Here is a 26,375-nt window from a genome sequence, read left to right as displayed (position 1 = left end):
AAATGCTGATTTTAGCCCTTCTCTCCTAATCCATCCGCAAGAACTTCTTTCTTCCTTTCTCTAACATTTGGCAACCTGCTCAAGTTTCTGGAAGGCAGACAATATGCCTTGCTTGTGGTTATTGTAACTTGTGTCCAGCAAAATGCCTTAGGCCTCAAGCCAGAGTCATGTGCAGAGGGTCTAGAGTAGGACCCAGGTATTTGTGTTTTGAAAATAGTCCACCAATGATTCCAATCCTTTCCATGTTAAGAAATGACTCAGCTGCAGAGGCTCCAACATAGTTTTGACTGCTGTCCTCTTTGCCATCCTCACAGCTGAGCTTTGTTATATGCTCACTGTGTGGCAGTACCTAATCCCCTCAACAATGTCGAAGAGGTTTCTACTATTATTTCTATTTTTATAGACATAGGGAAGATAACTTGCCCTAGGTATTTGTTCCAGCTGGCATAGGACCAAGATTTGCATTATTCCAAAGTGCTGCCCTAAACCACCATACTAAGACACACTCAGACCACTTAGTTTCCATAGAACTGTGGTCAGCATGCTGACCCATTTAATGTAGCTAAAATTTGGCTCACATGTCCATTTAAAAGCCTGTAATAAGCATTATTCTCTTAATGTTTCCTAAAAATCTTGAACAACTGGCTTATGTAGTTGGCTAGCCAAATTATAGTTTCTATTTCTTTTACCCAACCTTTTATCTTGAAAAATGTCAAGTCCACAGAAAAAAACAGCAAGAATAGTACAATTGCCATTCTATATTCTTTTACTAGTTATTGATATTCTGCAACATCTGCTTTACTTTTCTCACTGCAAATGTATACATATACATTTCTATCCACGTTATTTCTGAATTATCTGAGAAATAGTTATGCCATTGTGACACTTTACTCTTAAATTCTTAACTCAGTACTTTACCTCCTAAGAACAAGGATGGTCTCCAACAGAACTATGATACAATGATCATATCTGGAAAGCATAATCTTGACATAAAATATTATCTAATACACCTAGCAACATTGCCTAGTACTGTATATATCTACCATTAAGCATGCCAACAGTGTCTCATACAGCTGCTTTTACCTCCAGATCCAGGATCTAAACATTATACATGTTTTATTTTATTTCATGTGTCCTTTGCTCTTATTTAATCTATCTTTTTTTTCTTTTACAAGCTAATACATTTTAAGAATTAAGGTCAGTTTTTAAAAATTTTTAAAAAAATTGCAGAGCTTCTCTCAATTTGAATATGCCTGGCTACTTTATCGTGATCAGATTCAAGTTCAATATTTCGGGCAGGAATACAATGGGGGTGAGACTGATGTATCACATCAGAGGCACAAGATGTTAGTCTTTTTTTTTACTGGTGATGTTAAGGTTTAATCATTTGCTTAAGAGAGTTATACTACAGCTTCTAAAGCACACACATGTGTCTGTGTATTATATACATATAGACATACTTTTTAAAAGGCACTGTTATAAAACACTGAATTTAGCCAAGTTTCATGAAATAACAGATACCCTTACTAACATTTTCTGCTCTGAATTATTTTTTTAAATGGTGGTCTTAACCTACTTAATCTGTCTGGCAAGCTAAATTTGAAAACTATTGTTCTAGGTCATGGATATGTGTATGTAACTTTACAATTCAGTCACAGGTGAAAAATGAAACATACAAAATTCCAAGGAATTAAAAACACCAATTTGGCAAGTAAATATGACTGCTAAGCAGAATAGGCTAGTCTTCTGATAGCCCTGAAATGGTCTGTGTTATGAATAAGCAACAGCATTTACTTACAGAGAAGACTCAGCTAAAAATTACAAACATTGATAACCTGTTCGTATCAGCCACCACATATTCTATACTTTCTCAGTGAATCTTTATAGCAACCCAAAGAAGTTGGTGTTCCCTACATATTACATGCTCAGAAACGTGACTTGACCAATGTCTACACTACCAGCAAGGTGTACAACTGGAATGTGAGCTGAACCTTCTTAACACCAAAGCCCACAATCTTACTATTATACCACATGGGGCATCAAGACAGGAAAAAAGACTCACCATCTGACAATGTTCGAACAGCGACATCCTGTGTGGAGACTCCAGGACCATGTTTATTGTAGGCCACCACTCGAAAACTATACTCTGTATATTTTTTTAACCCATTAATGGTGTAGGAGTGACTTGAAACATCAACATCCTTAAATAAAATAAAACACTGCATATGTACTCTACTCAAGCTAAAAGAAATGCTACAAAATAATTATCTAAATAAGTTCTATATTCTACAATATACAGTTTTTACTTTTTACAGAATGTTATTTAATAGTCAAAGCAAATTAATCATAAGCAGTTAACAATTTACTTAGAAATATTACTTGATGTTTAATGACCCTTGCTGGTAAAAACCACAGGAAAAAATCCTGGTAAAATGAAACAAACTTGCCAACTCCCCCCCTCCTTTTCTAGTCAAGCAACTACTGAGTTTTGAAAATAGTAGCAGAATTACAACCAATGGTTTAAAAAATGATTTTGTTTTATACCTGCTCTTTATCAGTCCCTTTTTCCATGTAGTACAGTTTATAGTTCTGAATTTCCCCATTGCCAGACAGTGGTGTTTCCCACGTAATGGAGATGGAAGTAGGTGATGCTGCATAAGCTCGGATGTTAGGTGCTGGGCCGGGGAGCTGAACTGCAAAGGAAATTTCAAGAAAGCAAGATGTAAATGAGATTTCCTCATTCCTCAACAACCACTCTCAGCGATGCTGTTAGAATCAGTAAAAGCTTCGAAAATAATTGCTTTGACAAGTGGTTTTAGGAAATATGTATTTTCCTTTCTATGACTCAAAAAATAAAAGCCAGGTATTATCTGTAAAAAAATAAATCTCCAATTTATTCAAAAAGAGAAGAATGTATGAAAGAACTCTTTTGTTGGTTTATAAAAATCCCAGTTTGTAGTGAGACTAGGTATCACATCAACCACCCACCGCAAGAAGAAAACCTTGCTCCGCCAGAGGGTGTAATAGGCCCTGGGGACACAGTGATGGGCAGTCTCTCCTGCAGAGGACTCCCAGTGTAGTGTGAGGTCAGGCATACCCATACTTACAAACCATGTTGTAAGTGTGAACAGATTCTGTAATGGTTACAGTGAGAACAAGAGAGAAGAGTGCAAGATTCTGATCTGGGAGGGGCTGGACAGGGAAAGGAAGAATTGATGAAGACTCTGAGGTGCAAAGTCAGTCAGTCTCCTCAGACACCAAGGGGAAAATTACTCTGTCAATGGGGTCAATTAGGAGGACATATGCAAAGACAATGGCCTGTGGTTTAGATGGCAGAAACACAGAATGGGTGTGGGAGAGAGTGGTGAAGATGGTAGGACCCAGAGTGAAGAGCCTTTAAGGTCCTGCTACGGAGTTCAGATTTTCTCTAGCCAGTGCCAGGCACTGACTAAGAGGAGCAGGACCATGACATGATCAGGTCTGTGTTTGGGGAGGACATGTGAACACATGCATGGAAGAGTAATGGTAAAGGAGCAAGACTGGATAAAGGAATAATCTCAATTTTTAAAATAGCTGCCATTTATTGAATATTTATAATCAGTGAAACATCCAAGTTCAACACTGACATGTTTTTTTAAAATTTAATCTTTGCACTAACACAAATGAGATGGATACTTTTACCACCCTTATTTACAGGTGAGGATTTGAGGCCAAGAACCTTTTCAAGTGATGGGGAAGCTACAGCAGTAGAACCAGAAGTTGGGCACTTTCTGAGCTAAAACGTGAGCTCAAGACCAGTGAGGAGACTTGTGCAGTACCTTTGACTTGTTGACTGTCAGACTGCACATCCAATTCTACAGTGGCTTACACCCTAATCTTTACACTATATTATTTTTTCTGACTGACAGGTGCTAGTTCAAATTTGTATACAAATCCTGGGTAGTTGCCCATGCCTATACTTTGATAGACATTCTATATTTGAAAACAATTTCTCTGGCACTAGTATCTCTGTAATAAGACACCCATTAGAGACTAGGAAGGGGAAAAAATCCCTAACTAAATGTAAAGCAAACTAGCTTTCTTCAATAACAGCACTATGACTTAAAAATTTTTTTGCTACTAAAGTAGAGAAACCTGAATATAGTTATTCTAACAGCTGTTTGCTTTATTTAGTCATGAATCACTTAATGTTAAGTTATTCACTTAATGTTAACAGTATATTTTGTGTAGCCTGACAGGTGGGATTTGTCACACTTCTGCTGCTATGGAAAACTTTCCTCTAACTTAACTAAAGGGGAAAGAAAATAAAACAGATTCTAAATTCCCTTGAAATTACTGTCAATATATTCATTGGCTAAGTGCAGGCAAATATGATCCTAAAAAAGACCTAATGAATTCTTTCATTTCAGCCATACAGTGGCATAATAAATAGAAGTTTTAAGTGGGCTTGGGAGGCTAAACATGTGAAATATTTTCCAAGGGCTGACTCCAACACTGACACCTCCTCCACACAAGCTGAATACCTCCAGATGAAGTGCAAATCTCTCCATTCCCTGCTCCAAAATACCATCACTAGAACTTGTTGCCTCTTCCATCTGTAATCTTGCTTAACTACCGTCTCTTAACCAGACCCCTTGAACAAATGATTGTGCCGATTATAGTACCTCACAGTATTGTACATTTATCTGTCTCTCTGGTATCAGACCATAAGCTCCCGTGGACAAGTAAAGGCTTTTTCATCATTACATCCTGACTGCCTAATACAATGATTGCTGGCACCCAGCAGGCACTCAATAAAGCAACTCTTCATGACCTCTTCTCTTTCATCTCTAAACTTGACAATGACCCTTACTTGAGTGGTTCTCAACAATTTGACTCACAAAAGTCTGAGACGATGAAAGCTATAGATTTATTGTAAATATATATGAACACAAAATTCTTTTTTTTTTTTATGGCACTGGGATTGGAACCTTAGGGCCTTGCCTTGCTAGGCAGGTGCTCTACCACTTGAGCCACATCTCTAGCCCTTTTTTGCTTTAGTTATTTTTCAGGTAGGACCTTGAATTTTTGCCTATGGCCAGTCTCAGACCACCCTGCCTCTTACGTAACTGGGATCACAGACGTGGACCACCATGCCCAGCTATTTTTGTTGAGATGCAATCTCCCTAATTTTTTTACCAGGGCTGGCCTCAAACTGCAATACTCCTGATCTCTGTATCCCAAGTTGTGAAGATTACAGGTGTGAGTCACAATACCTGGCTGACACACAAACAGTTTCACATAGTTTCAGAAGGCTCACAGTCCCAGGATAGAATCTGGCATTGGATCAAATCCTGGGGTCTTCCCTTTGTTTTTACCACGACTTACCTTGCATGTGCAGTGATCCTATTTCTGGGATTTGCGTATGCAGTTTCCTTCTCCAAAAATGGCTATACAAGTCCCATGCTTCAAGACCAACCTTCCTACGATCCTCATCCTTCCTACAATCCTGCCGTGACTTAGCTATTGTTTTAAGTAATTCTTCCTTGTTCTGAATCCCCGTTACCTCTCATGTATGATGCCTGCACTTACAAGCTAATGAAAGGTAACTGAGCTTGAACTCTAATTGAGAACCCCCTCACTAATATGCGTAACCATGGAATGCAACATCCTTTTTCTGTAATGAGAATCTATTCTTCCCTTAAATCAACCCCTGGACCTTTTGATGACCCTCGTGTTCACGTCTGAGTTTGATTCCTGAACTTCCATCTCTATTACTGGAGTGGTCAATGGCCTCCTATCTTCATTGCCTTTTTTTTTTTTTTTGAGTATTAGGATTGAACTCAGAGCCTTGTGCTTGGTAGGCAAGGGCTCTACCACTTGAGCCATTCCACCAGCCCTTCACTGTTCATGTCTTAAGAGTTGAAATCTTATCTTGTTCATCCTTGTATTTGTAATGCTTTGCCTGGAATAGAAGGTACTCAAATGTTTGATGAGTAGTTTGCTATAGAATTCAAAAGCACAGTCGCAGAGCTTCCTGACTTTATTCTTGAGTTACTTCCACAGCCTCACTGGTAAATTCATTCATTCAGCTCATTCTGCTGAGTTTCAGGTCAGTAGTTTTTATATACAGTACCCTACTCAAAGCATGTTTTGAGGTTTGTGAACACAGAAAAGCTAGTGCACTAATAGTAAAGGCAGACTAAAGAATGTGCCGAGGAAAAAACAGTGCTTGTGTTAAAAGTCTTAAGTCTGGAAAAAAGGTTAAAGTGGGAAAAACATAAATCATGACTTGTTTCTCATTTTAGGCTCAAAGTTTATAACCAACAGTTAAAAGTACAACAGGGTATTTATAATATAAGCCAACCTGACTCATCTCAGTCACAGAAACTCTCAGATACGTAATTAGAAGTAGCACTATTTAACACAAAAGAGCAGTTTCAAAATAAATGCTCCAAGAGTTTCTAGTGAGCGAAGTATGCATGAAGATAGGACAATACAGTTGGTGACAATTATAAATACAGAAAGCCTGTCTTATACGTGATTTATTACACATGGTTTTGACCAGTCAAGAAAAATTAAAGAAACAAAAGAAATTAAAAAAAAATTTGTGCATTATGCAGCTTGATGGATGTGGAGAAGCTGTCAGTCCCTTATTACCGGCAGTTGTGTTTAAATCCTTGTGTTATCTGCTGAGTGTTTACCTGTCCTTAATTTTGTGAAAATCTGCCTTCTAAAAAGCAAATGGTTCCCCAAGAGCAAGGCAAATGTTAATGTGCTTAATTTAAGTGATAAAGTGAAAATCTGAGATTTGTTGAAATGCATCATGTCTTTAGTGAAAGTTGGGTGGCATTATGAGAAAAATGAATCAAGCATCTACAGTACAGTACTGAACTCTATGTATCCTAAGTATTTATGGTTTCTCCTCTGTGACAGGCTCCTTGGAACAGACAGGTGGATATCAAGGGTCATGTTCAAAGCACTAACCATTAGAAAAGCGAGAAATAGTCATAATCATAAATGAAAGAATAAAGTGATAATGTACCTCAGAATTTCAGAGGTATAAGATTACCTAGGCTTAGAAGAAAGATTCTTCTTAATCTTTCTTAAGGATCAGTAAATATGAATATGTACAAAACGATAATAGACTTACACTGTCTTATACTATTTGTTATTGTTCAATGGAAATTCATCTTGTCTTCCCTAACTCATAAGAACCAAGGATGGTGATGTAGCTTAATGGTAGAGGGCTTGCCTATATGTGCAAGGCTCTGGGTTCAATCCCCAGCACCACAAGAAAACATAAAAGACCTTGATAATAAGAAACTGTTCTCTTCTGATTCCCTATAACATACAAGGATAAACGTAAAGCAGACCTTTATACAGGTCTCCCTCTGGATGGGGCTGACAGACAGGTGAAGACCTACCTTCAGGTTGTGTTTCCACGCGTAGTGGAGCTGAACTCTCTCCCAAGCCATGCTTGTTATGAGCCGAAACTTTGAAGATGTACACAGTTGCTGGCATTAAGTTTTGAATGGTTACCTGCATCTCTCCTGGGCGACTGGTATTCTCAATACGCTCCCTTTGGACAATGAAGGATTTAGAAAGAAATAATATCAATTAGGAAATTTCTAGTTTCAACTTCTAGTTCACATCAAAGTCTAATAACTTAAGCCAAATTAACTCTCAAAAAAGTGAAACTCTTGGGGGTAAACAGTGTACACTACAAGTCAGAAGTGTGACGGAAGAGCAGGCTGCTGACAGGGTGTTGATGTTCTTGCTGAACCTTTGCTGACATCACAGATCACAAACACAGCCATTTCAGAGCAGACCTGGCTCTTAGTGCTATTTCAAATGGGGCAGGGGTCATTGGCTTTGTAGGTTTAAAATCACTGAGTTTTAAGGAGTGATTCTAAGGGAAATGGACAGAAGGTGGTTATAGGTATCATCTAATTTTCACAGAAACTATCAAGGAGACTCAATAAAAAGAAAACAAGGTAATCGCTCTTTAAAAAATTGGGAGCAAAATTATTAAAATCTAAATGTAACTAAATCTATTTTTAAAAGGTGATTCATGACACTTGATTTTTCCCTCCTCCTTGGGTGGTACTGGGGTTTGAACTCTGTGCTGTACATGTGTTAGATGGGTGCTCTATCACTTGGGCACAATTTCACCTCTTTGTGCTTTGGTTATTTTGAAGATAGGATCTTGCTTTTTGCCAGCCTGGATCACAATCCTATTTTAAGCTTCCCACTACAGCTGGAATGACAGTTGTGTGTCACCACACCAAGCTTTTTTCTGTTGAGATAGGGTCTTGCAAACTTTTTTGCTCAGGCCAGAACCACAGTCCTCTTGTTCTCAGCCTCCCAAGTGGCTTGGGATGAGAGGCACATACCTCCATGCCCAGCTATTGGTTAAGGTGGAGTCTCTTGAACTTTTTTGCCCAGGCTTACCTGGCTGACACTAATTTTTATAATTTTTTTTTGAGGGGGCAGTACTGGAGATTGAACTCTGTACCTTACAATTATTAGGCAAGCACAGTATCACTTGACACATGTCCCCTGCCCTTATAATTTAATTCTTAAAACTAATATTCCTTTTGAATGATTTTCAAGCTGATCTATAGGTTTGACAAATGGAGGAGTGTGGTATTAGGAGATGAAAATGTAAGAGCATTTATCTAGATTCCTTACAAAAAGGTAGCTTCCAGGCTCTCTGCTGGGGGTTTGTGTGTCCAACTTAGGTCTATAATTATGCTTAGTTTAATGTACCTTCTATAATGAAAACCAGATTATGTTATAAATGAGTTTTCAACAAATAATGTAAAGGAATTTGTTTTAGACAGCTGGCCTTTGTCATTCATGTAAGAAAAGAGCTGTACTTATCTTGAAAATGAAATGAAAACTCTCAGAAGCACTCTGGAAGAAATTATGTAGCAGAAACTATTCTGAATTGCTTAATCTGTTAAATTAAAATTGTTACATTAAGCTGGGTGTGATGGCTCATATCTATAATCCCAGGTACTTGGGAGGTAAAGATGGGAAGGGTCATGATTTGAGGCCAGCCCAGGCACAAAATTAGTGAGACCCCATCTCAACAAATAAGCAGGGTATTGTGGTACATGCCCAGCTATGTGTGAAGCATAGGTAGGAGGATCACAATCCAGGTCAGCCAGGGCAAAAAGCATATTTAAAAATAACCTATAGCAAAAAGGGTTGGAGGTATGGCTCAAGTGGCACAGTGCTTGCCTAGAAAGCACAAGGCCCTGAGTTCAAACTCTAGGACCACCCAAAATCCCCCAAAATAACAAACAAGGACTCCTTCCCCCTCCCACCAAATACATTGCCAAGTTGTCTTGAAATTGCTGATTAGAATTTGTTTGGGAGCATGTGACAATGTCGAGTTGTCTGATTACACGTGAACAGCTGCATTTGAGATTTAAGTGTCTTAAGTAGTTTTAAGTGTTTTAAATAGTTTAAATAGTTTTAAATAGCTTTCTATAGTTCTTCAATGTACTTCATTTTCATTAAACACACACATAACACATTAGGGCTGGGGGTGTGGCTCCGGGGTAAGAGTGCTTGCCTAGTTCCCAGCAAAGTCTTAGGTTTAATCTATGGAACCACAAAAACAACAAAAGCATCCAAAAGGCCAAAACAATAAAAAGCAAAACTAAAACTTATACACAACAACCAAAAAACCCAGTACCCACACAGTATTTATACTATTCATAGGTTCTTACAGTATAATCGGTTAGGCCCACTGGAAAAGAACACTGTGGTAACAAAAAATGATTGTTCAGATATTCTTGAGATAGCTATAAAACTATTTTGTCTTTGGCTGAACCTCTACGTCACAGGATTTAGAAGGAGGGCATCAACTGATTTCTTACACTGTGAGGTTTCTGATACTGGGTTTGATCACAAATGCTTGCTGTTTAATAGGAAGTATTGTGTTTTGCACTAAACTAAAAGCTCCACAACAGAGCACACATTGGGTCCCTTTTGCTCACTCTGCATATAAAAATTTAATTGACCTCCCTCCTAGAGAGAAACCTTAAAGCAAAGTGGAAGACTGTTGCATTCCTGCTCCCATGCACAGAAGCGTTGAGCGGCTGTGCCCCCAGGGAAGCCACACATATGTACTGAATGGATGAATGGAGATTTGCCTTCTGGTGGGTGACGCTTACAGTGGCAGGATCATGCAGATCTTGTTGGCTCCTCTCTGAAAATGTGGAAATGAAAGCACTGAAACAAATCTCTACAGGAGCCTTACTATGAAAGGAAATCAGTCTGAGATGTGGCTCCTTTAGATAAGAGCACAGCATCTGCAAAAGCTCTGGTACTGGCCTGGCCCATGGTCCCAGAAACAACCTTGATTTAGGACAAGATCCGGGGAGAGTCAGGAAGGGCAATCCTCATAAATATGTGGGACTACAATGGGATTTAGGTTAGAATGGAATGCCGAAGGATCAAAACAGAAGGAAACGCTTTACATTAAGTCAGTGCTGGGCCAGGAGCGAGGAGACCCAATTCTAGCTATGCAATGCTGCAGTTTACCAGGGTGGTGGTAAGGCACGAGCTCTTCCTGAGCCCCACCTTCCTTAAGTGTTCAATGAAAGAATGAGACATGAGACGGTCTTGAAAGTGCCTGATAATAAATATTTACAGATCAACAGGCAAAATGCAGAACATTATGTTCTTACTAATACAACCTTTCAAAATGTAACTATTTAAAAATGTAAAAACGAAATAGTTGGAATGTAGGTTAGTATTATAGTGCTTGCCTAGCCCAAAGCCCTGGGTTTGATCAGCAATCAAGAAAATAAAAATATGAAACTATTATTAGTTCTTGAGCTATAAAATAACACCTCTTACATGGCCTGGGGTCCATAGTTTGCCAACCCCTGGCCTAGCTTTATAGATCTCTAAGGCTTCATCCATCTCTAAAATGCTATTAATATCAGAAAGAAGTACTCTCTAATCTTCACTTAATAGCTAGTACCAGAAAAGTACTACGGATTAAGTTAAAGTCATTAAATAATAAACAAGATAAAAACTTTATACCTGAAAAGGCAAAGGAGGAGGGATCCTCTGGAATCCCGGTCAGGTTCCCAACAGAACTATTGCTCATGACTAAATCACATAGTGCCACCTGATGGATGAATTTTCAAATGCAGGAAGTGGGGGGATTTGCATATGAAGGTAGTGGCCTACATCCTTTCATTGAGGTATAATGAGTTTGTGAGCTAATTTATTACCCTTGGTTTTAGATGAGAAAATTTATGACTAGGATGGCTAAATAAATACTGTTTTTAAAGAAATACAAGTAAGCAGGATATACTCTTTTGACTCAAATCACAAACTTATGCTAGGTCTAGACCACATGCACCTGGCTAGGAAACGCCCATGCCCCTCCCCACTTGTTCATCATTGGGTGGGAATCTGCCCTCCATGGGTTAGGGTAGGTTTTAAAAGCATCTGAAAAAGAAAAGCACCCTCTCTTGGCCAGCAGATTCCACCTGCACTCTACCATGCTCCCTTTGTATTTTCCTTTCCCTTTTAATAAACGCCAGTTACACCCACACATTCTGCTTGGATTCTTCCACACTGGAATGCAAGAACCAAGGTCTTTTCAAAACACCATTTGCCATTAACAGTACCACCAAACAGTTGTTGTTACAACAAAACCCCCAAACCCACAAACTTAAAGTAATAGTTTAAGTAACAAAAAGTATTAGGATTTCAACGACTCTTCCTTTTAAATAGTTCCCAAATTTACCCCATCAACTCCAAGTCACTGTTCTCATCTTCTTCTGGGCTTACATGTAGAGATGAACATATCTGCTATTAGTTTGTCTCCCTAGTTTCCTGGTTCCTAATCTTGTGGAGTACTCCCAAAGTGTAATACTCATAATACAATCTAGGTAATGCAATCACAGCACACAGTTACTCAAGAGTCTATAATGGTGCTTTCTTTTCTATGTCTATATTCTTACTGACATTCCAACATCTAGTTCTGAACTGCCACTGTACTTTAATATCTAATTCCTACCAAAAACTTCTGGGTCAGTCAGGATAGCTTTCTGGCCACCCAATTCCTCCTCACACCAGACACCCAAGTGGAACGAGACCCTGACCTTACATTTTCTCTTTTTTATACATACTTATCTCATTTGCCTGCTCCTGCCAACTTAACTTCTATATTTTTCTCAACTCCAACTCCATTTACTAATCATACCTGCTTACTCCACCCCATGACCCATTAATTAAAATTTTTAAATGAGCTGGGCTCTTGTCTGTAATCCTGGCTGCTTGGAAGGCCGAGATTCAGAGGATTGCAGTTCCAGGCCAGCCCAGGCAAAAAGTTCACAAGACTATCTCAACCAATAGCTGGGTATAGTGGTGTACACCTACCTGTTACCTCAACAAAGTGGGACATATAAAATAGGAGGATTTTGCCCAGCTAGTCTGGGCAAAAACAGACCTTATCTTCAAAATAACTAGAGCAAAAAATGTTGGAGGTGTGGTTCAACTGGCATCGTGCCTGCCTAGCAAGTGTGAAGCCTTGAGTCCAAACCCTAGCACCACAAAAAAAAAAAAAAAAAAAAATCTATGTAAGGGATTTTCATTAAAAACATATGAATCAAAAGTATATACAGAGTTAAAAAATAAATCCAAGTCCTTTCCTCAAAAACACATTCTACCTTGAGACTTAGCTATGGCAAAGGTAGTGATGTGTGTCTTACTGGATCTGTCCATGCCAGCACTCTAATTCTGAGCACTACAGAGATGGAGGCAGAACTTGTTGTAGGAAGCTGTCCTGTGTACTGTAGGATGTTTTTTGGCATCCAAGGCCTCTATCCACTATATGCCAGTAAACATCCCACCTTTCTCCATCAAAAATGTGGAAGACATTGCCAATGTTCCCTGAGGGATGGGGTGCAAAACTGTCCCTGGCATTTAAATACATGGAATATACAGGTATATCATTTTTAAAAACTGCTGCATCAAACACCACATGGATATACAGTATTATGTACCACTCCTCTATCTAGGTGTCTGCACTGTTTCCTGTTTTTAATCTTATGAGCAATACCACAATAAAAAATTTTGTGTGAGTGTCTTAGGCATATGTACATCTACATATCTCTGTGAAAGACACCAAGAAGTACAGTTGTTGGATTAAATATCATGTGCGGTAAAAAAATTTACAAACTCTGCTGAATCATTTTCCCTGCAGCCTATTTGAAATACTGAAACCAACAGCCTGGAGTGGATTTCTTCCCAACCTTCAGCTCATTTAATACTGAATATTGTCACTTGAAATTTTTGTCAGCATTAGCTGGGCATGGTGGTACATGCCTGTCTTCTCAGTCATCTCAAATACTTGGAAGGCTGAGATTGGGAGGACAGTGGTTCTAGGTCAGTCTGGGCATAAAAGTTCATGAGACCCCCATCTCAACAGAAAAAGCTGGGCCCATCATCTCAGCTATTGTGGGAAGCATAAAATAGGAGAATCCCAGTTCAGGTCAACCCAGGCATAAATGGGAGATCAACTCAAAGATAACCAGAGCAAAAAGGGCTGAGGGGCCATGATTCAGGCAGCAGAGCTCCTGCCTAGCAAGCACAAAGCATTGAGTTTAAACCCCAGCACCACAAAAAAAAAAAAAAAAAAAAAAAAAAAAAGTCAGCCTTATAGTTAAAAATTAAGCGATAACTCAATTGTTTTGTGTTTCCAAGATTGCCAGTGATGATGAAAAGTTTTTAAACTTTAATGAGCTATCAACTAAGTTATGTGAATTGCCTGCTTGTATCATTTGTCTTTTGGGGTATCTGCCTTATGATTTGTAGGAGCTCTTCATATAGACTGGACAGCAATCTATATAATGCTACAAATTTTTTTTCCAGATTGTTATTTGAGATGTTGATCTTGTTTTAGCACATGAAATTTTATACTGGAATATAATAAACTTTGTCTATGTTCCTTTTTATGGCTTCTGGGTTTTCTCTCTTTTAAAGAGCACTGCCCACTCCCAAATAAAAATAGTTTCTATATTTGCTTTTAATATACATTGTAGGTTTTATAATTCTAATACATTGTAGGTTTATATGTCTCTATCTGTAATTTGTCGTTAAGCACAATGTAAAATAACTTGAATGTCAAACGAACAGTCAAGTACTCAACATGATTTCACAAATAATCTATTATTTATTCACTGAGGGAAATCAATACTGAAATTATTAATACTTAACAAGTATTTATCTAGTGCTGCTACATGCTGAGCTCTGCTCCAGTGCTGGGGACACTATTGAATGAGACAGACATAATAAATAAGTGAAAAAAAGAAATTTTGGAGAATGGTAAGTGCTGAGAAAAACAAAACAAAAGCAAAAACCCCAAACCCACAGAATGGAGTGATGTGGAAGCAGCAATGTTCTGGTGGATGTTTCACAACTGTTTACATCATTTGCCATTGCAAATACTCCATTATACCCCTTTTCTAGCAGCCAAACCATTTCATCAGGTTTGCAAAATTTCCTGACAATTTAACAATTGGCATGGAAACAAGCTTGCTCCTGTTCTTCAGTGTGATATGACCAGGGGCTAAGTCTGGGTGGGCACTCAGGAGGGCCTGAGGAGATAAGGTCCTGCAGATTCTCCTACAAGCCATGGAGACACCATGGAGATGCAAAGGATTAACCACGACGCTGTTTTAGGACAATTAGTCATCAGTACTCTTGGGTCAGCAGGGAGACCCTTAGAGCTCATCAGATCACATCACCTAAGGGTGCAGGCTTACATGTATTTAACATACTTTAATAAATGAAGTCTTCCTTAATCACTAGACTCAGTGCTCAATGAATCTTATGAAGGCATAGTTGTAGACTTAAGGATGTGATTTAGAGATAGAGCACTTGCTTACCATGCACAAGGCACTCCAGCTCAACAACAACAAAAATACCAAAACTAAACAAAGGTATAGCCCTGGTTACGTCTGAATGCTTCCACCTAAATAGTGGAACCGCACATTATCAAAAAGCAGGAAAGAATAGTAGGACCTCTGTCTGTTTGGGATTTATTTAATGACCTAAAACTAGGAAAGACACAGTTCAGTGAACACATTTTTCTGGACTGAAAACGGCACAGATCCTAAGCAACAAAGAGCCAGGATGACTCTAGCAGGGGAGGCCATGCTGCAGCCCCTGGCTCCAGACATACACTTACCTAGCGATACCTTCCTTGGTGTAGAACACAGAGTAGGTGAGGTTGTCGCCATGAGGATCTGACGCAGGTGTCCGCCATGTCAATTTGATGAAGCGAGTAGACACCAGGGAGGCCACGACATCCCGAGGAGCTGAAGGCAGTGGTCCTGTTGTGGCTGGTGCTAGATGGTCAGTAGTGGCACTGGTCAGTGAAGTGGGAGGTAATGTTGGGATGGCAACATCTTGTCATGTGCAAACATTGGGGAATATGAAGGGCAAACCACGACGGTTTTAAAAAAGAGAACAGAAAAAACAAAAACAAAATAAACAAAACCACGATGGGAAATAAAATAAAATGAGTGAACATAAAAAAGGCCATTAAACTGAAGGCTAACATGCAGGCCTGGGGCAACCACTGAAAACTAATGGGCACTACTCAAGACACATCACTGGGGAGCAAGCAGACTTTCTGGTCACTATTATTGTTGTGGGTAAGGGACAGGGAGGGTGACAGCTAAAAATAACACATCTCACAGAAGGACACAGCCATGCCCAGATAATTCTCTTAATACTGGAAGTACCATGCAACATCTGCTAAACTTTGCATGTAAGACTCTTATTAATATGACAGACATCAGTACTGCCAAGATATGGAATGTATATAGTATGGACAAACCTAGTTGCAGTGCCTGTAGGATGGCTAAGCCTAGTCACGTTCCACAGTGGCCCCGAGGAAAGCTCTGGAAGGTCATTCCACTGCAGAACTGTGAATCAAGTCTCCATCTTTAGTCTAATGTTGAACTCTGCTCTCTATATTAGTCATACCTAGGCAACTGACAACTTCCCTAATTTTGCTAAGTTATACTTCATCTGCCATCACATCAATTCATGTAACCATGACAGTATAAAATCCCAAATCAAAAATTATAAAGTCACAAAAACATAATAGGTAGCTTAGAAATATTTGTTCCTCCTCACTACGGTGTACACCAACACCAAGGACTGGATAGGACTGATGACGCAGTGGACTGGTCACAGCCACCGTCTGTATTCCTGCAGCCCTGGGTAATTTTGCCTCCCAAGGCAGCCTGTTCTACTGTCGAACAGTTCTATTTTAGAAATTCATTCCTAGTACTGAACCTAAAATCTTCACTTTAGAGTCAGAAACCACAAGTTTACTCTCACATTTTTTTTTTTTCTTTTGAGACAGGGTTTCACTACATAGCCCAGGCTGGCCTTGAAGTTATAAACCTGCTGCCTCCACTTCTGGAGTGCTGTGATTATATGTGTGCACTACCATACCCAGCTAATCTCACATTTTTTAATTAGAAGGGTTCACTAATTAGAATTGTGTCAAAGGGCCAGGGGTGTGGCTCAGTAGTATAGTGCTTGCCTAATATCCATGAAGTCCTGGGTTTGATCCCCTTTTTACTGAAGGGAAAAAAAAAAAGTCCTTAAACTTAGGGAAATTAGTAGAAAACAGGCAAAGAGGAAAACATGAAATTTGCATACTCATTTTGTTTTGTCCTTTTTGGAGGGGCAGTACCTGGAGACTGACACAGAGCCTCAAAAATGATAGCCATCTGCTCTACCACTGAGCTACACCCCCAGCCCACAGATCTAGTTTTGAATTCAATGGTAGGGCAATAATGTCCTGGAAACATCTGTGAACAGTAGAAGTCTAAAGTGAAGCATATAAATAAATATGCCAGATGAAATGGGTTCTGTAAAGGAAACAGTGGAGGAGGGCCAATTTGGGATTCCTGGATACACGGGGAAGGAGAAGGGAATCCAACAGCTACCACTGACTGAGCACTTTCCACATAGCACTCTCTATTTACACGGAGCATTCAATGCATATGACTCCATGAAATGGTATTATCATCACATCTCTGTCTTAGAGGGCTAAAATCACTTGGTCATGGTAAGTAGTGGAGTGGTAAAACCAGCTTTGGTTTTTAGTCTAAGAGGCCTCTGCATTTAGCCAATAGGAGGAGGTGGGGAACGTGACTTCCAGTCTGGATGAGCCGAGCCACTTACTGCTGTATCACCTTGGGCAAATCACTTACTCTCTGTCACTTTCTCCTTTTACCCTACTTCCATGGAACAGGATAATCTATTAAAGTGTAAGATTATTAAGTTTTTCTTCAGGTGGAAGCACACACTTTACTGGAAAAAGCGTCGATGTAAGAAAGTCAAGTCTGAATGGCTGAGGACACAATTCTTGCCCTGAATACACGGATAGACAGGTTGTCTCAGAGGAAATAAATGCCTCTCATTCAAAGCTTTCTGAGCTGTTTTTTAAAGTATGTTAGTTCATTCACACAGCAGTCCTGTGGGTAGAAATAACAGCATCAGGAAGAAGTCAAGCACATCCAGGTTTCTGGCATGGCAGACTGGGCAGCTGGAGGTATCATTAATGAAGAAAAGGAAACGTTAGAAAGAGACAACACACTGCAGAGGAGATGATGAATCTAGTTTTGAACATACTAATTTAACAACTCAACACCTACACAAGAAATTTATAAAACCAACTGAGCTATGGATCTGATTAGTATAAAATTAAAAATCATTAAAAACCCCTACGGAGATCAAAGGTGGCCTAAATACAGTTGCTTTGCTGCCATATTTCTGTGCCTGTCTAGGAACATACTAAGCTTCCTTCAAGTCTGACCTGACTTTCCAAGCCTAATTTTTCTATCTACTGGCTTGAGAGGAGAGAAAGTCTGTCAGATCAGAGGCAGGAGAGCCTACTTTGGAAAGACCCAGCATTGATTACAAAGACCCATGTCCTAATAATGTGAGGGTGGGTAAGTCAGCCTGTCTGATATCTGTTTCCTTATCTACAGATTGGGAGCAGGAATGCTCTCTACCTGTGTCCCAGGCTGATATGAACCAGACATGTGCCAAACGAGAAAGTGCATGTGGAAGCACTATGTCTAAGTTAATTACTACCATAACTAGTTCTAAAAGGGTATCAGGCCAAGTATGTAAGTACAAAGGTAGCTAGGGAGGGGGTGTGTGAGCAGGACAGGTAAAGGGAACAATGGATCGTAACAGATCACTCAAAGTGGGGTAATTCAACTTTCCTCCTCACCTTCTATAGCACAGACCCATTCTGCATCAACAGCACCCAGCCCGCCCTTGCTATTCCCACTGTTGGTGTTCACGTTGGGTCCCTCACACTAACCCACAAGCTTCTCAAGGACAAGACCTACATTGCTTTATCTCAAAGTCCTTCACTGTGCCTCTGTCTACTTTAGATAACCAGTAAGTGTCTATTTTCTGAGTTAATAAATGAAAGAAAATTCAGGAAGAAAGTTAAGTCAACTGAGACCAATGTTTCTAGAATCTCACTACACATTTTAATCCTTTTAGCTAATAAACTATATAAAATAATCTTTATATAAATTAAGATTTACATAAAATTCATTTATGCCATTTGTAAAACAAACATATTTTACCTGTTATACAGGCCAGCTTATTGTAATACTATAAATAATTCCTAATTAACCACGGGAAAAAAAATCCATGTCTTATAGTCCCAGTGTTCTTTTCCCAGATGTGACCACAGAGAAGTAGGTAGGCAGTTAAGTTACATCAGAATCCATGGCAAAATGATATACTCTGGGACTTTGGACTTGTGGCATAATGGTCTGAGGAGGTTGACAAATTCTCATCCCCCAAAGCAACTACAAAGACAGGCAAAACTGTAAAAGACTAGAAACTGAGCAAAGGCACACAATAGGCTGAGCAGCACTCACTCATGAACCTACCACACTTCAGGTAAACACAGTGCTGCAGAACTGCCCAAGCACTGCTGGAGTAATTGTTTAGCCATCTGTAGCAGGTGCTGAAAATCAGTGCTTTTGAAACTGTTAGCAGAGGGGGCTCATGTGATGTACGGGAAGGTCCAGTGCTCCCCTCGCCTCAAGTTGTGACCTTTGTAGGGGTAAGCAACAGACAGTAGACAAGCATGGAACAAAGTGTTCCATGAATAAGAAAGTGATAAAAGAGGCTTAATGAGCTCTCCGTCATACCTCAGGTTGACTGGAAGACAGGTGTATATGCTCCAAAGATGGCAGCAGACCCAAGCTACCCACACCCACATATCCCTTGCCAACGTAGAAGACAAGCAAGTGTGCCAGGCAGAAAGCAAAAGCTGAGCCACATGAGTTTGAATGTACTCCTCAAGTCACACAAAGATCCACTAAGTCAGAGCAGTAGGCTTACTGACTTGAAATATTTGAGCACAATTTCTGAACAATCTTTGGTTGAGCAATAATTAATATAGACACAGAGGTGTCAGGCATGGTGGCAAAACCTATAATCCCAATACTTGGGAGGTGGAGGCTGAGGCAGGAGGATCATGAGTTAAAGGCCAACCTGGGCTACACAGCGAGCTCTACTTTTTATTAACAGACAGACAAAGGAATTATTCCTAGAAAACAAAATCTACCTAGATACAGATGCTTAGAGAACAAAAATGAGAAAATAAAAAACAAACACTAAGATGAAACAAAAGTGACTGTACACTCTGGGAGAGACCGATTTAGTTTAGGCAAGTTACTAAGCAGCACAACAACTGCTAGAGGAGTAGGGGGAAGAGTCAGGATCCATAGATGCTATGTGTTGTACAAAATATCTAATATTCAACAGAAAATGAAGAAACATGAAACCAAACAAGAAAGTATGACTCATAGTCAATACAAAATGTCTTAGAAGGCCTATAGATACTGGATTTAATAAAGACTTCAATGCAGCTATTAAAATATATTCTAAGAACTAATGAAACCTCAGGAACTATATGCAGAGCCTGAGTTTACCTTATTTATAAGCCAACATGTTAACCTATAACCATTTCACGGGTGCTGGCAGAAGACAAGCGCTACATCAGAGACAAAACTTTTATCAACAGGGATGGCAGCAACCTGAGAGCCTTGCTGGTCTGTGTCAGTTCCCCTGGACCCCCGACCCGAGGCAATGCCAAAGGCCCAGGACGAGGCCCGCACGTGCTATAATAAACCTAGTTTGTGACCCGAGAAGCTCTGAGCTTGAGATGTTTACCACTTTTGTAGAAGGGGAGTCAAGCCCTAGAGAAAGAGTGTATTTCCTGAGGATATCTAATTTAATTCTCCTGTGGTCAGAGAACATACTTTGTATGGTTTCATTCTTTCTAAGTTTATTGAGTCTTGTTCTGTGATCCAGCTTATCATCTATCTTGAGAGTGATCTGTGGGTGATGGATGGAGACCACAATGCTAGGTGTGCCAAGGTGGTTCATGTGGCTCAAGTTTTCTATACCCTTTCTGATTTTGTCTGGTTTTTGAATGGAGGATATTGAAATTTTCAACTATGATTATTAGAGTATATATTTCTTCTTTGAATATAGTAATTATAAATACATATGCATCCAACAACAGAGCCCCAAAATACAAGAAGCAAAACCTGATATGATTCAAAGAAACCTGGGAAAACCTCAAATATGTGGAAATTAAACAATAGGCTGCTAAATCACTGTAGGAACAAAGAAAAAATCACAAGGAAAAAAATTAAATATTATTAAGGGGTGAAAATTAAAACACAATTATAGGACACAGCTAATTCAATACTTTTAGGAAATTTACAGCTTTAAGTACTTATAGCAAAAAAAAAAAGGCTCAAATGAGTTACTCAAGCTTCTATCTGAAGACATAAGGATGACTAGGAGACTAAGAGAAGATACAAATTACCCAAACCAAGAATGAAAAGTGGAAGTTCTACTACACTACTACCAATCCTATATACCTTAGGGAATGACTGTGAGCAAATTTATGCCACGAAGTCAGACAAATCAGAAGAAATGTTTAGTACCACCAGTCATTAAGGAAATTAAAGCCACAATGAGATATTACTACACAGTTTTTCTAAATTGATACATTTATTACTTAACTTTGCTGCTCTTGTAAACAAAAAATTTTTTTATTTTATTATTTTTTATTGTTTTATTATTCATATGTGCATACAATGCTTGGGTCATTTCTCCCGCATGCCCCCACCCACGAAATTTTTTTTAATTCTATCTCAAATTATTCATTTTAAGAGTATAGAAACAACTGATTTTTAAATACTGATAAAGAATCTTGCTCAAGTCATTTTTGGTGTATTTTGATATTATACATTAAATGACATCATTTATAAATAGAATTTTATTGGCAGTTTTCTTAAAAAGTCAAATATAAACTTAGTATATAACTCAGATATCCTACTTCTAGAAATTTACCCTAGAAAAGTTAAAACAAATATCCACAGAAAGACTGTGTGGATACTATCAAGAGTAATTATAAACTAGGAACAATTCAAATGTCTTATCAATTCATAAATGGACAAACAAAATGAGGTATATCTGTAATAGTAGAGAGAGATAGAAATACTATTGGGCAACAAAAAGGAACAAAATACTAACAGATGCTATATGGAGACCTTAAACCTATTCTGCTCAATCAAAGAAAGAGACTAGGTACAAGCCTACCCTGCATGCTTCCACTGATGCAAGATGACTACAGAAAGCAGCTACTCACAGACAGAAAGCAAATCACATATTACCTGCAGTGGGAGTACTGGCTGCAAATGGACAGGAGGGAACTCTTGTGGGTGTGGCAAACATTTTACACACGTATCATCATGGTGCTGCCTGCACAACTACAGATTTACTAAAAAAAAAATCAGACTGTACAGTTATAATTGGTGGACTTTATGATATGCAAGCCATACTTCACTAAAGTTGTTAAATAAAAAAAAGAATGACTCATTCAAACTGTCAAGCATACTTTTCCTAATGTAAAGTTGAAACAGTCACACAGAGCTCCGGGGCATTTCTGTTGCCTAAAATACCCTACCTTGAAATCAACCTAACTAGAGCTGGAGGTGTAGCTCAGTGGTAGAGTACCTGCAAACACAAAGCCCTGAGTTCAAACCCCAGTCCCATAATAAATAAGTGAATAAACAAAATCAACCTAACTAAAGTCTTCCACAAATTACAATCTCCAGAAATTACCCAAAGATTTCTACAAATATCAATTAGTTGTCATGGGACCAAAACATAAGTGAAACACACATACCTTGAGACCAAATATACAAAAAAACCTTATTTGAAAAAAGAGTTATGCTGGTTTGTTTTCCTTCAGCCACCAGAGTTCACTCTGAAAGTGAAAGATCTTCGCTCTCTTGCTCCAAAACCTCCCACAGAATAAAAATGAAAACCTCAGCAGGGTTCAAAGTCCTTCACAGAGTGGTCCTAACCCACGGGGACCTCACTTTCCAGCCTAGGAAATAAGACTTTGCTGCCATGTTCTAGATCTGCTGGTCACTGTACAAGCAGACCTTTTAGCATCTTTGTTCACATGCTATCTTTAGGTCATACACAGCATGAGATGTGGGAAGATGGAGCTTCACTGCAGTAGTTCATGAGTTCAACCAACACACTGCATGTATCTGAAACCGGTTTGGAAAGTGGACATCATTGAATGCTGTGCTGGGGATGTTGCTCTGGTTAAGCAAGTCCAACTACTCCGACACCTACTCACACCAGCAAAGTAGTTGTGAGTAGGTAGGTACATTTTTTCTTTTTGAAATGCAAAATTTGTTCTTGTTTTGGAATTAAATTTGGGATTTCTTTCAAGTATCTAAACTCCTTCAAAAGGTAACAGAGTATCTTGGAAAAGGTTGTCTATTTCCTTATGTAAAGGAATCTATTAAATTGACACTTTTCAAGAATGCTCATGGTAGCATTACTCAGAACTGGCTCAGATTTACACAGGTACAGTGTGAACAAAGATACAGCTCCACTGAGCACTATTTTTGGGAAATGTTAGCAGGTAATGACATAAAAAAATAACAATACTCAACTGTGGGTGACTGGAGACTTGCCATGCATGTTAAAGACCTCTAACAGTTCTACAGGAGAAAGCATGCTTTCTCATTCTTATTTATTTCTTCCTCCCTAAACAGTAATCAGTTTGGGGAGCCCTAGATTAAGTGCTACCTGAGATAGCGTATAGCAGATTGCCTGGCCTGTGCCTCTGGCTGCTTAACTACTGCTACGGACAGTCTATTTCAAATTTTTATTTTAAAATAAAAATGCAATGAGCTTGTCATAAAAATAATGTATGTGAGATAGTAAAGGGATTAAGGTTCTCTTTTTCATCACCTCCAAAATACTACTGCTGGTAGTACACAGACCAATGTATGATCTTTCAAACACTTTTCTTTTCCATGACGCTGTTATAGTTTGGATCTTGAATGCTCCCTAAGGCCCATGTGTTAAAGGCTTGGTCTCCACTCAGTGGAGGTGGAGAAACCTTTAGATAGGACCTAGGTGAAGGAAGTTATCGGGGGGGCATGCCCTTGAGGGAGATATTGGGACCTCGGCACCCCCTCCTCTGCTTCTCAGCAGCCACCAGGCTCCTCTGCTGTGCACTCCCACCATGTACTTTGCTGACACAGCCCCAAAGCAACAGAGCCAAATGACCATGGACTGACACTTCTGAAACATAAGCCAAAATAAATGTTTCCTCCTTATAGTTGTTTATCTCAGGTACTGTGTTACAGCAATGGAGATGTGGAAATGTAATGGCATCAAACATGCTATTTTGCAAAGAGTGCTAAGTGTCTAAGGGTTCCCACATCAAAACATAAAAACAAACCTCAATATTCCTGACTGTTACCAAGTATCTCCTGGCTTAGCTACATTAAAATTTCTTTAATTATTCCTTTACTGTTCCTTACATTTAGGCTGTTTCCATTAATGCTTTTGGCTACTTCCAGCAATGCTTTTGTAAACTTTCCTATACATTTGTGCACGTTAGCAAGACCTCATCTCAATCAATAAAAATCTGGGCATGGTGACAAGCACCTGTCATCCCAACTACACAGGAAGCTTAAATAGGAGGATCACAGTCCAGGCCAGCCTGGACGTAAACATGAGACCCTATTAGAAAAACAGCTAAAGCAAAAAGGGCTAGGGGAGTGGTTCAAGTGATAGAGCACCTGCCTAGCAAGTACAGGGCTAAGGTCAAACCCAGGACCCCCCACCCCCGAAAAAAAAAAAAGAGAGAGAGAGAAAGGAAGATGCCTTACCTTATTGTCTTCCCTAGTCTTAAGTGATTGCGGTCTTGGAATGTTTTGAAATGTCTAAAAACATTTATTTCCTATATTTTGTCTAATTTCCCGCTGTTTACAGCAAGAGAGCTAATCACTCCATGTGGCCACAAGTGTAAGGGACGAGTGCTTCAGCCACGTAATTATTAGATAGCTTCTTTCAAATGAGTAGCAGTGTTACATGACAGTCACCAGAATACATTATTAAGTAAAAAAACACAGAAACAAAAACAAAGAGCAGGAGCACAGTGAACCTTGTAGTAAGAAAGGACGACAGAAGAAACATATCCAAGACTGCCAAACTCCAAACTATCTGCCATTTTACTTGATAAACTGCCTGTTATTATTTGATTTAAAATGTTTGCTTTCATTTATTTTCAAAAGAGAAAAACAATAAAGGATAATTTAAAAAAAAAGTTACCAGCCACACATGGTAGCATACATCTGCAATCCCAACATCCGGGAGAATGAAGCAGGAGAACTGCATGTTTAAGACCAACCTGAACTATACAGTGAGATCCCGACTCAAAAAACAATAAATGAGAGCAAACAAGTTGCCAACAAAGAGGAGATGATAGAAGAAATGAAGATTAGCTTAGCTAGACTTCTCAATGAACCTTATTGTATAGTTTTAGAACCATATGTCTTATATACTTGATATTTTCTTTTTTAGTCAGAGTCTCAAACTAGATAGTTGGGCTGGCCCCTCAAATTTGTGATTCTCCTACCTCAGCCTCCAAAGCCAGCCTCCAGAGTGTACTTAAATGTTTATTTTAAATAATCTTTTAAAAAAATCACTGCAAAAAATATTTCTAAGCTATGATCATTGTAGGGAATATTCTGTGCTTTTATTTTAACTGTTGCAGTTAAAATAAAACTGGTATCTGCTACACATCATGAATGAATACATAAAAACTCAGAAAACATTTAAGAACAAAATTATGTTAATTCAGAGGATATCAAGGACTTAAAATATGAATTTATATATGAAGAATACTGAAGGCTGGGTTGCTAACAAGGATTTACTTATTAGTTTTCATGAAAATTAAAATGTGATAATAGCTCAAGTAGTAAAGCACTTGACCAGCAAGCACAAGGCTGAGTTAACGCCCTGACACTGCCCCTCACCAAATAAACTTACCTGTACAAAAAGACAACACTAGTTCCTCCTTCATTCTAAGATAAACACCAAAAAAGACCAGAATGATGGTTGCATATAAGTAAACATAAATGTGTATGTTATACTATGTGTTCAAAACTACATGAGATACTACTAAACTTCCAAATAAACCGTAAGTTATTTTGCTGTAATTTCACCCAAGTTATTTGCTTTTTCAAAAAAAGAAGTTACATGCATTCATCACTCAATTTCACAAGATAAACTTCCCAGTCTTTTTCTTTTCTCTAGAACATTTTTATTGTACTCCCACTTGGACAGATAAAAATGAACCTGACATCAAGTCTCAAACAATGGCAGTGTTCACCTGGACGTACTTTTGCTATCTTTGCAAATCTCTTGAGATCTGTAAATTTAGAGCCTTCTTGACTCCTTCAAAAGGTCCTGTGGGAGAGTCAGAGAGAGCCAGACAATAATTCTAGCCAGGTCAAGAAAACATAGACAGGTACCATGGAAAATAGAAGCATAGTGCTGTCTGCTAATCTGGGGGTCACTCAGGTAAATCTCTGAAAAACACAAAAGATTTTGTCAAAAACTGTATGTCACCTATGCTGTAGTTTCTCGCCCTTGCTTAAATATTTTCTTTATTTATAAACCATATTGTGGGAGGTGTGAAGGTCTTATTAATAGTGTTGAATTCATACAAGGTTTCTTTCAACTCAGTTATACTATGGATAATCTGGTTGGCTCTGGTTAGGGCTAATGATGAGCTCAATGGTTACTGAGGCCTAAGTGGCACTCTGGTTCTTGAGCAATAGGAAAAATAGCTCTTTGACTGCAGGAAACAATGCTAATCTCACCCAGGTTCCTGGGAATGAACGTAGGAATCATCAAGGTGAAGAATATCACATCAAGAGCAAAAACGATAAAGAGCT

At 38.9% G+C, this 26,375-nt stretch overlaps 1 protein-coding gene across 15 annotated transcripts in view; it reads right to left on the bottom strand.

Moving 5' to 3' along the window:
* Neo1 (neogenin 1) overlaps nt 1–26,375 on the bottom strand; it is a 199,572-nt gene that overhangs the window by 49,741 nt on the left and 123,456 nt on the right. For 8 of the 15 annotated variants that reach the window (XM_074062063.1, XM_074062067.1, XM_074062069.1 and 5 more), the window contains exons 8-11: nt 15,209–15,428; nt 7,407–7,561; nt 2,545–2,693; nt 2,063–2,201 (exon numbers count right to left, since the gene is read on the bottom strand). In XM_074062063.1, the coding sequence (XP_073918164.1) occupies nt 2,063–2,201; nt 2,545–2,693; nt 7,407–7,561; nt 15,209–15,428 (663 nt within the window). The remainder of the gene's footprint in view (nt 1–2,062; nt 2,202–2,544; nt 2,694–7,406; nt 7,562–15,208; nt 15,429–26,375) is intronic. The other 7 variants (XM_074062073.1, XM_074062065.1, XM_074062068.1 and 4 more) reach the window with 1 other exon arrangement.

The sequence above is a fragment of the Castor canadensis genome, chromosome 19, assembly GCF_047511655.1.
Source record: "Castor canadensis chromosome 19, mCasCan1.hap1v2, whole genome shotgun sequence".
NCBI lineage: Eukaryota > Metazoa > Chordata > Mammalia > Rodentia > Castoridae > Castor > Castor canadensis.
Note: the sequence above shows the minus strand (reverse complement) of the source record. Positions and strands in the feature narration are given on the sequence as shown.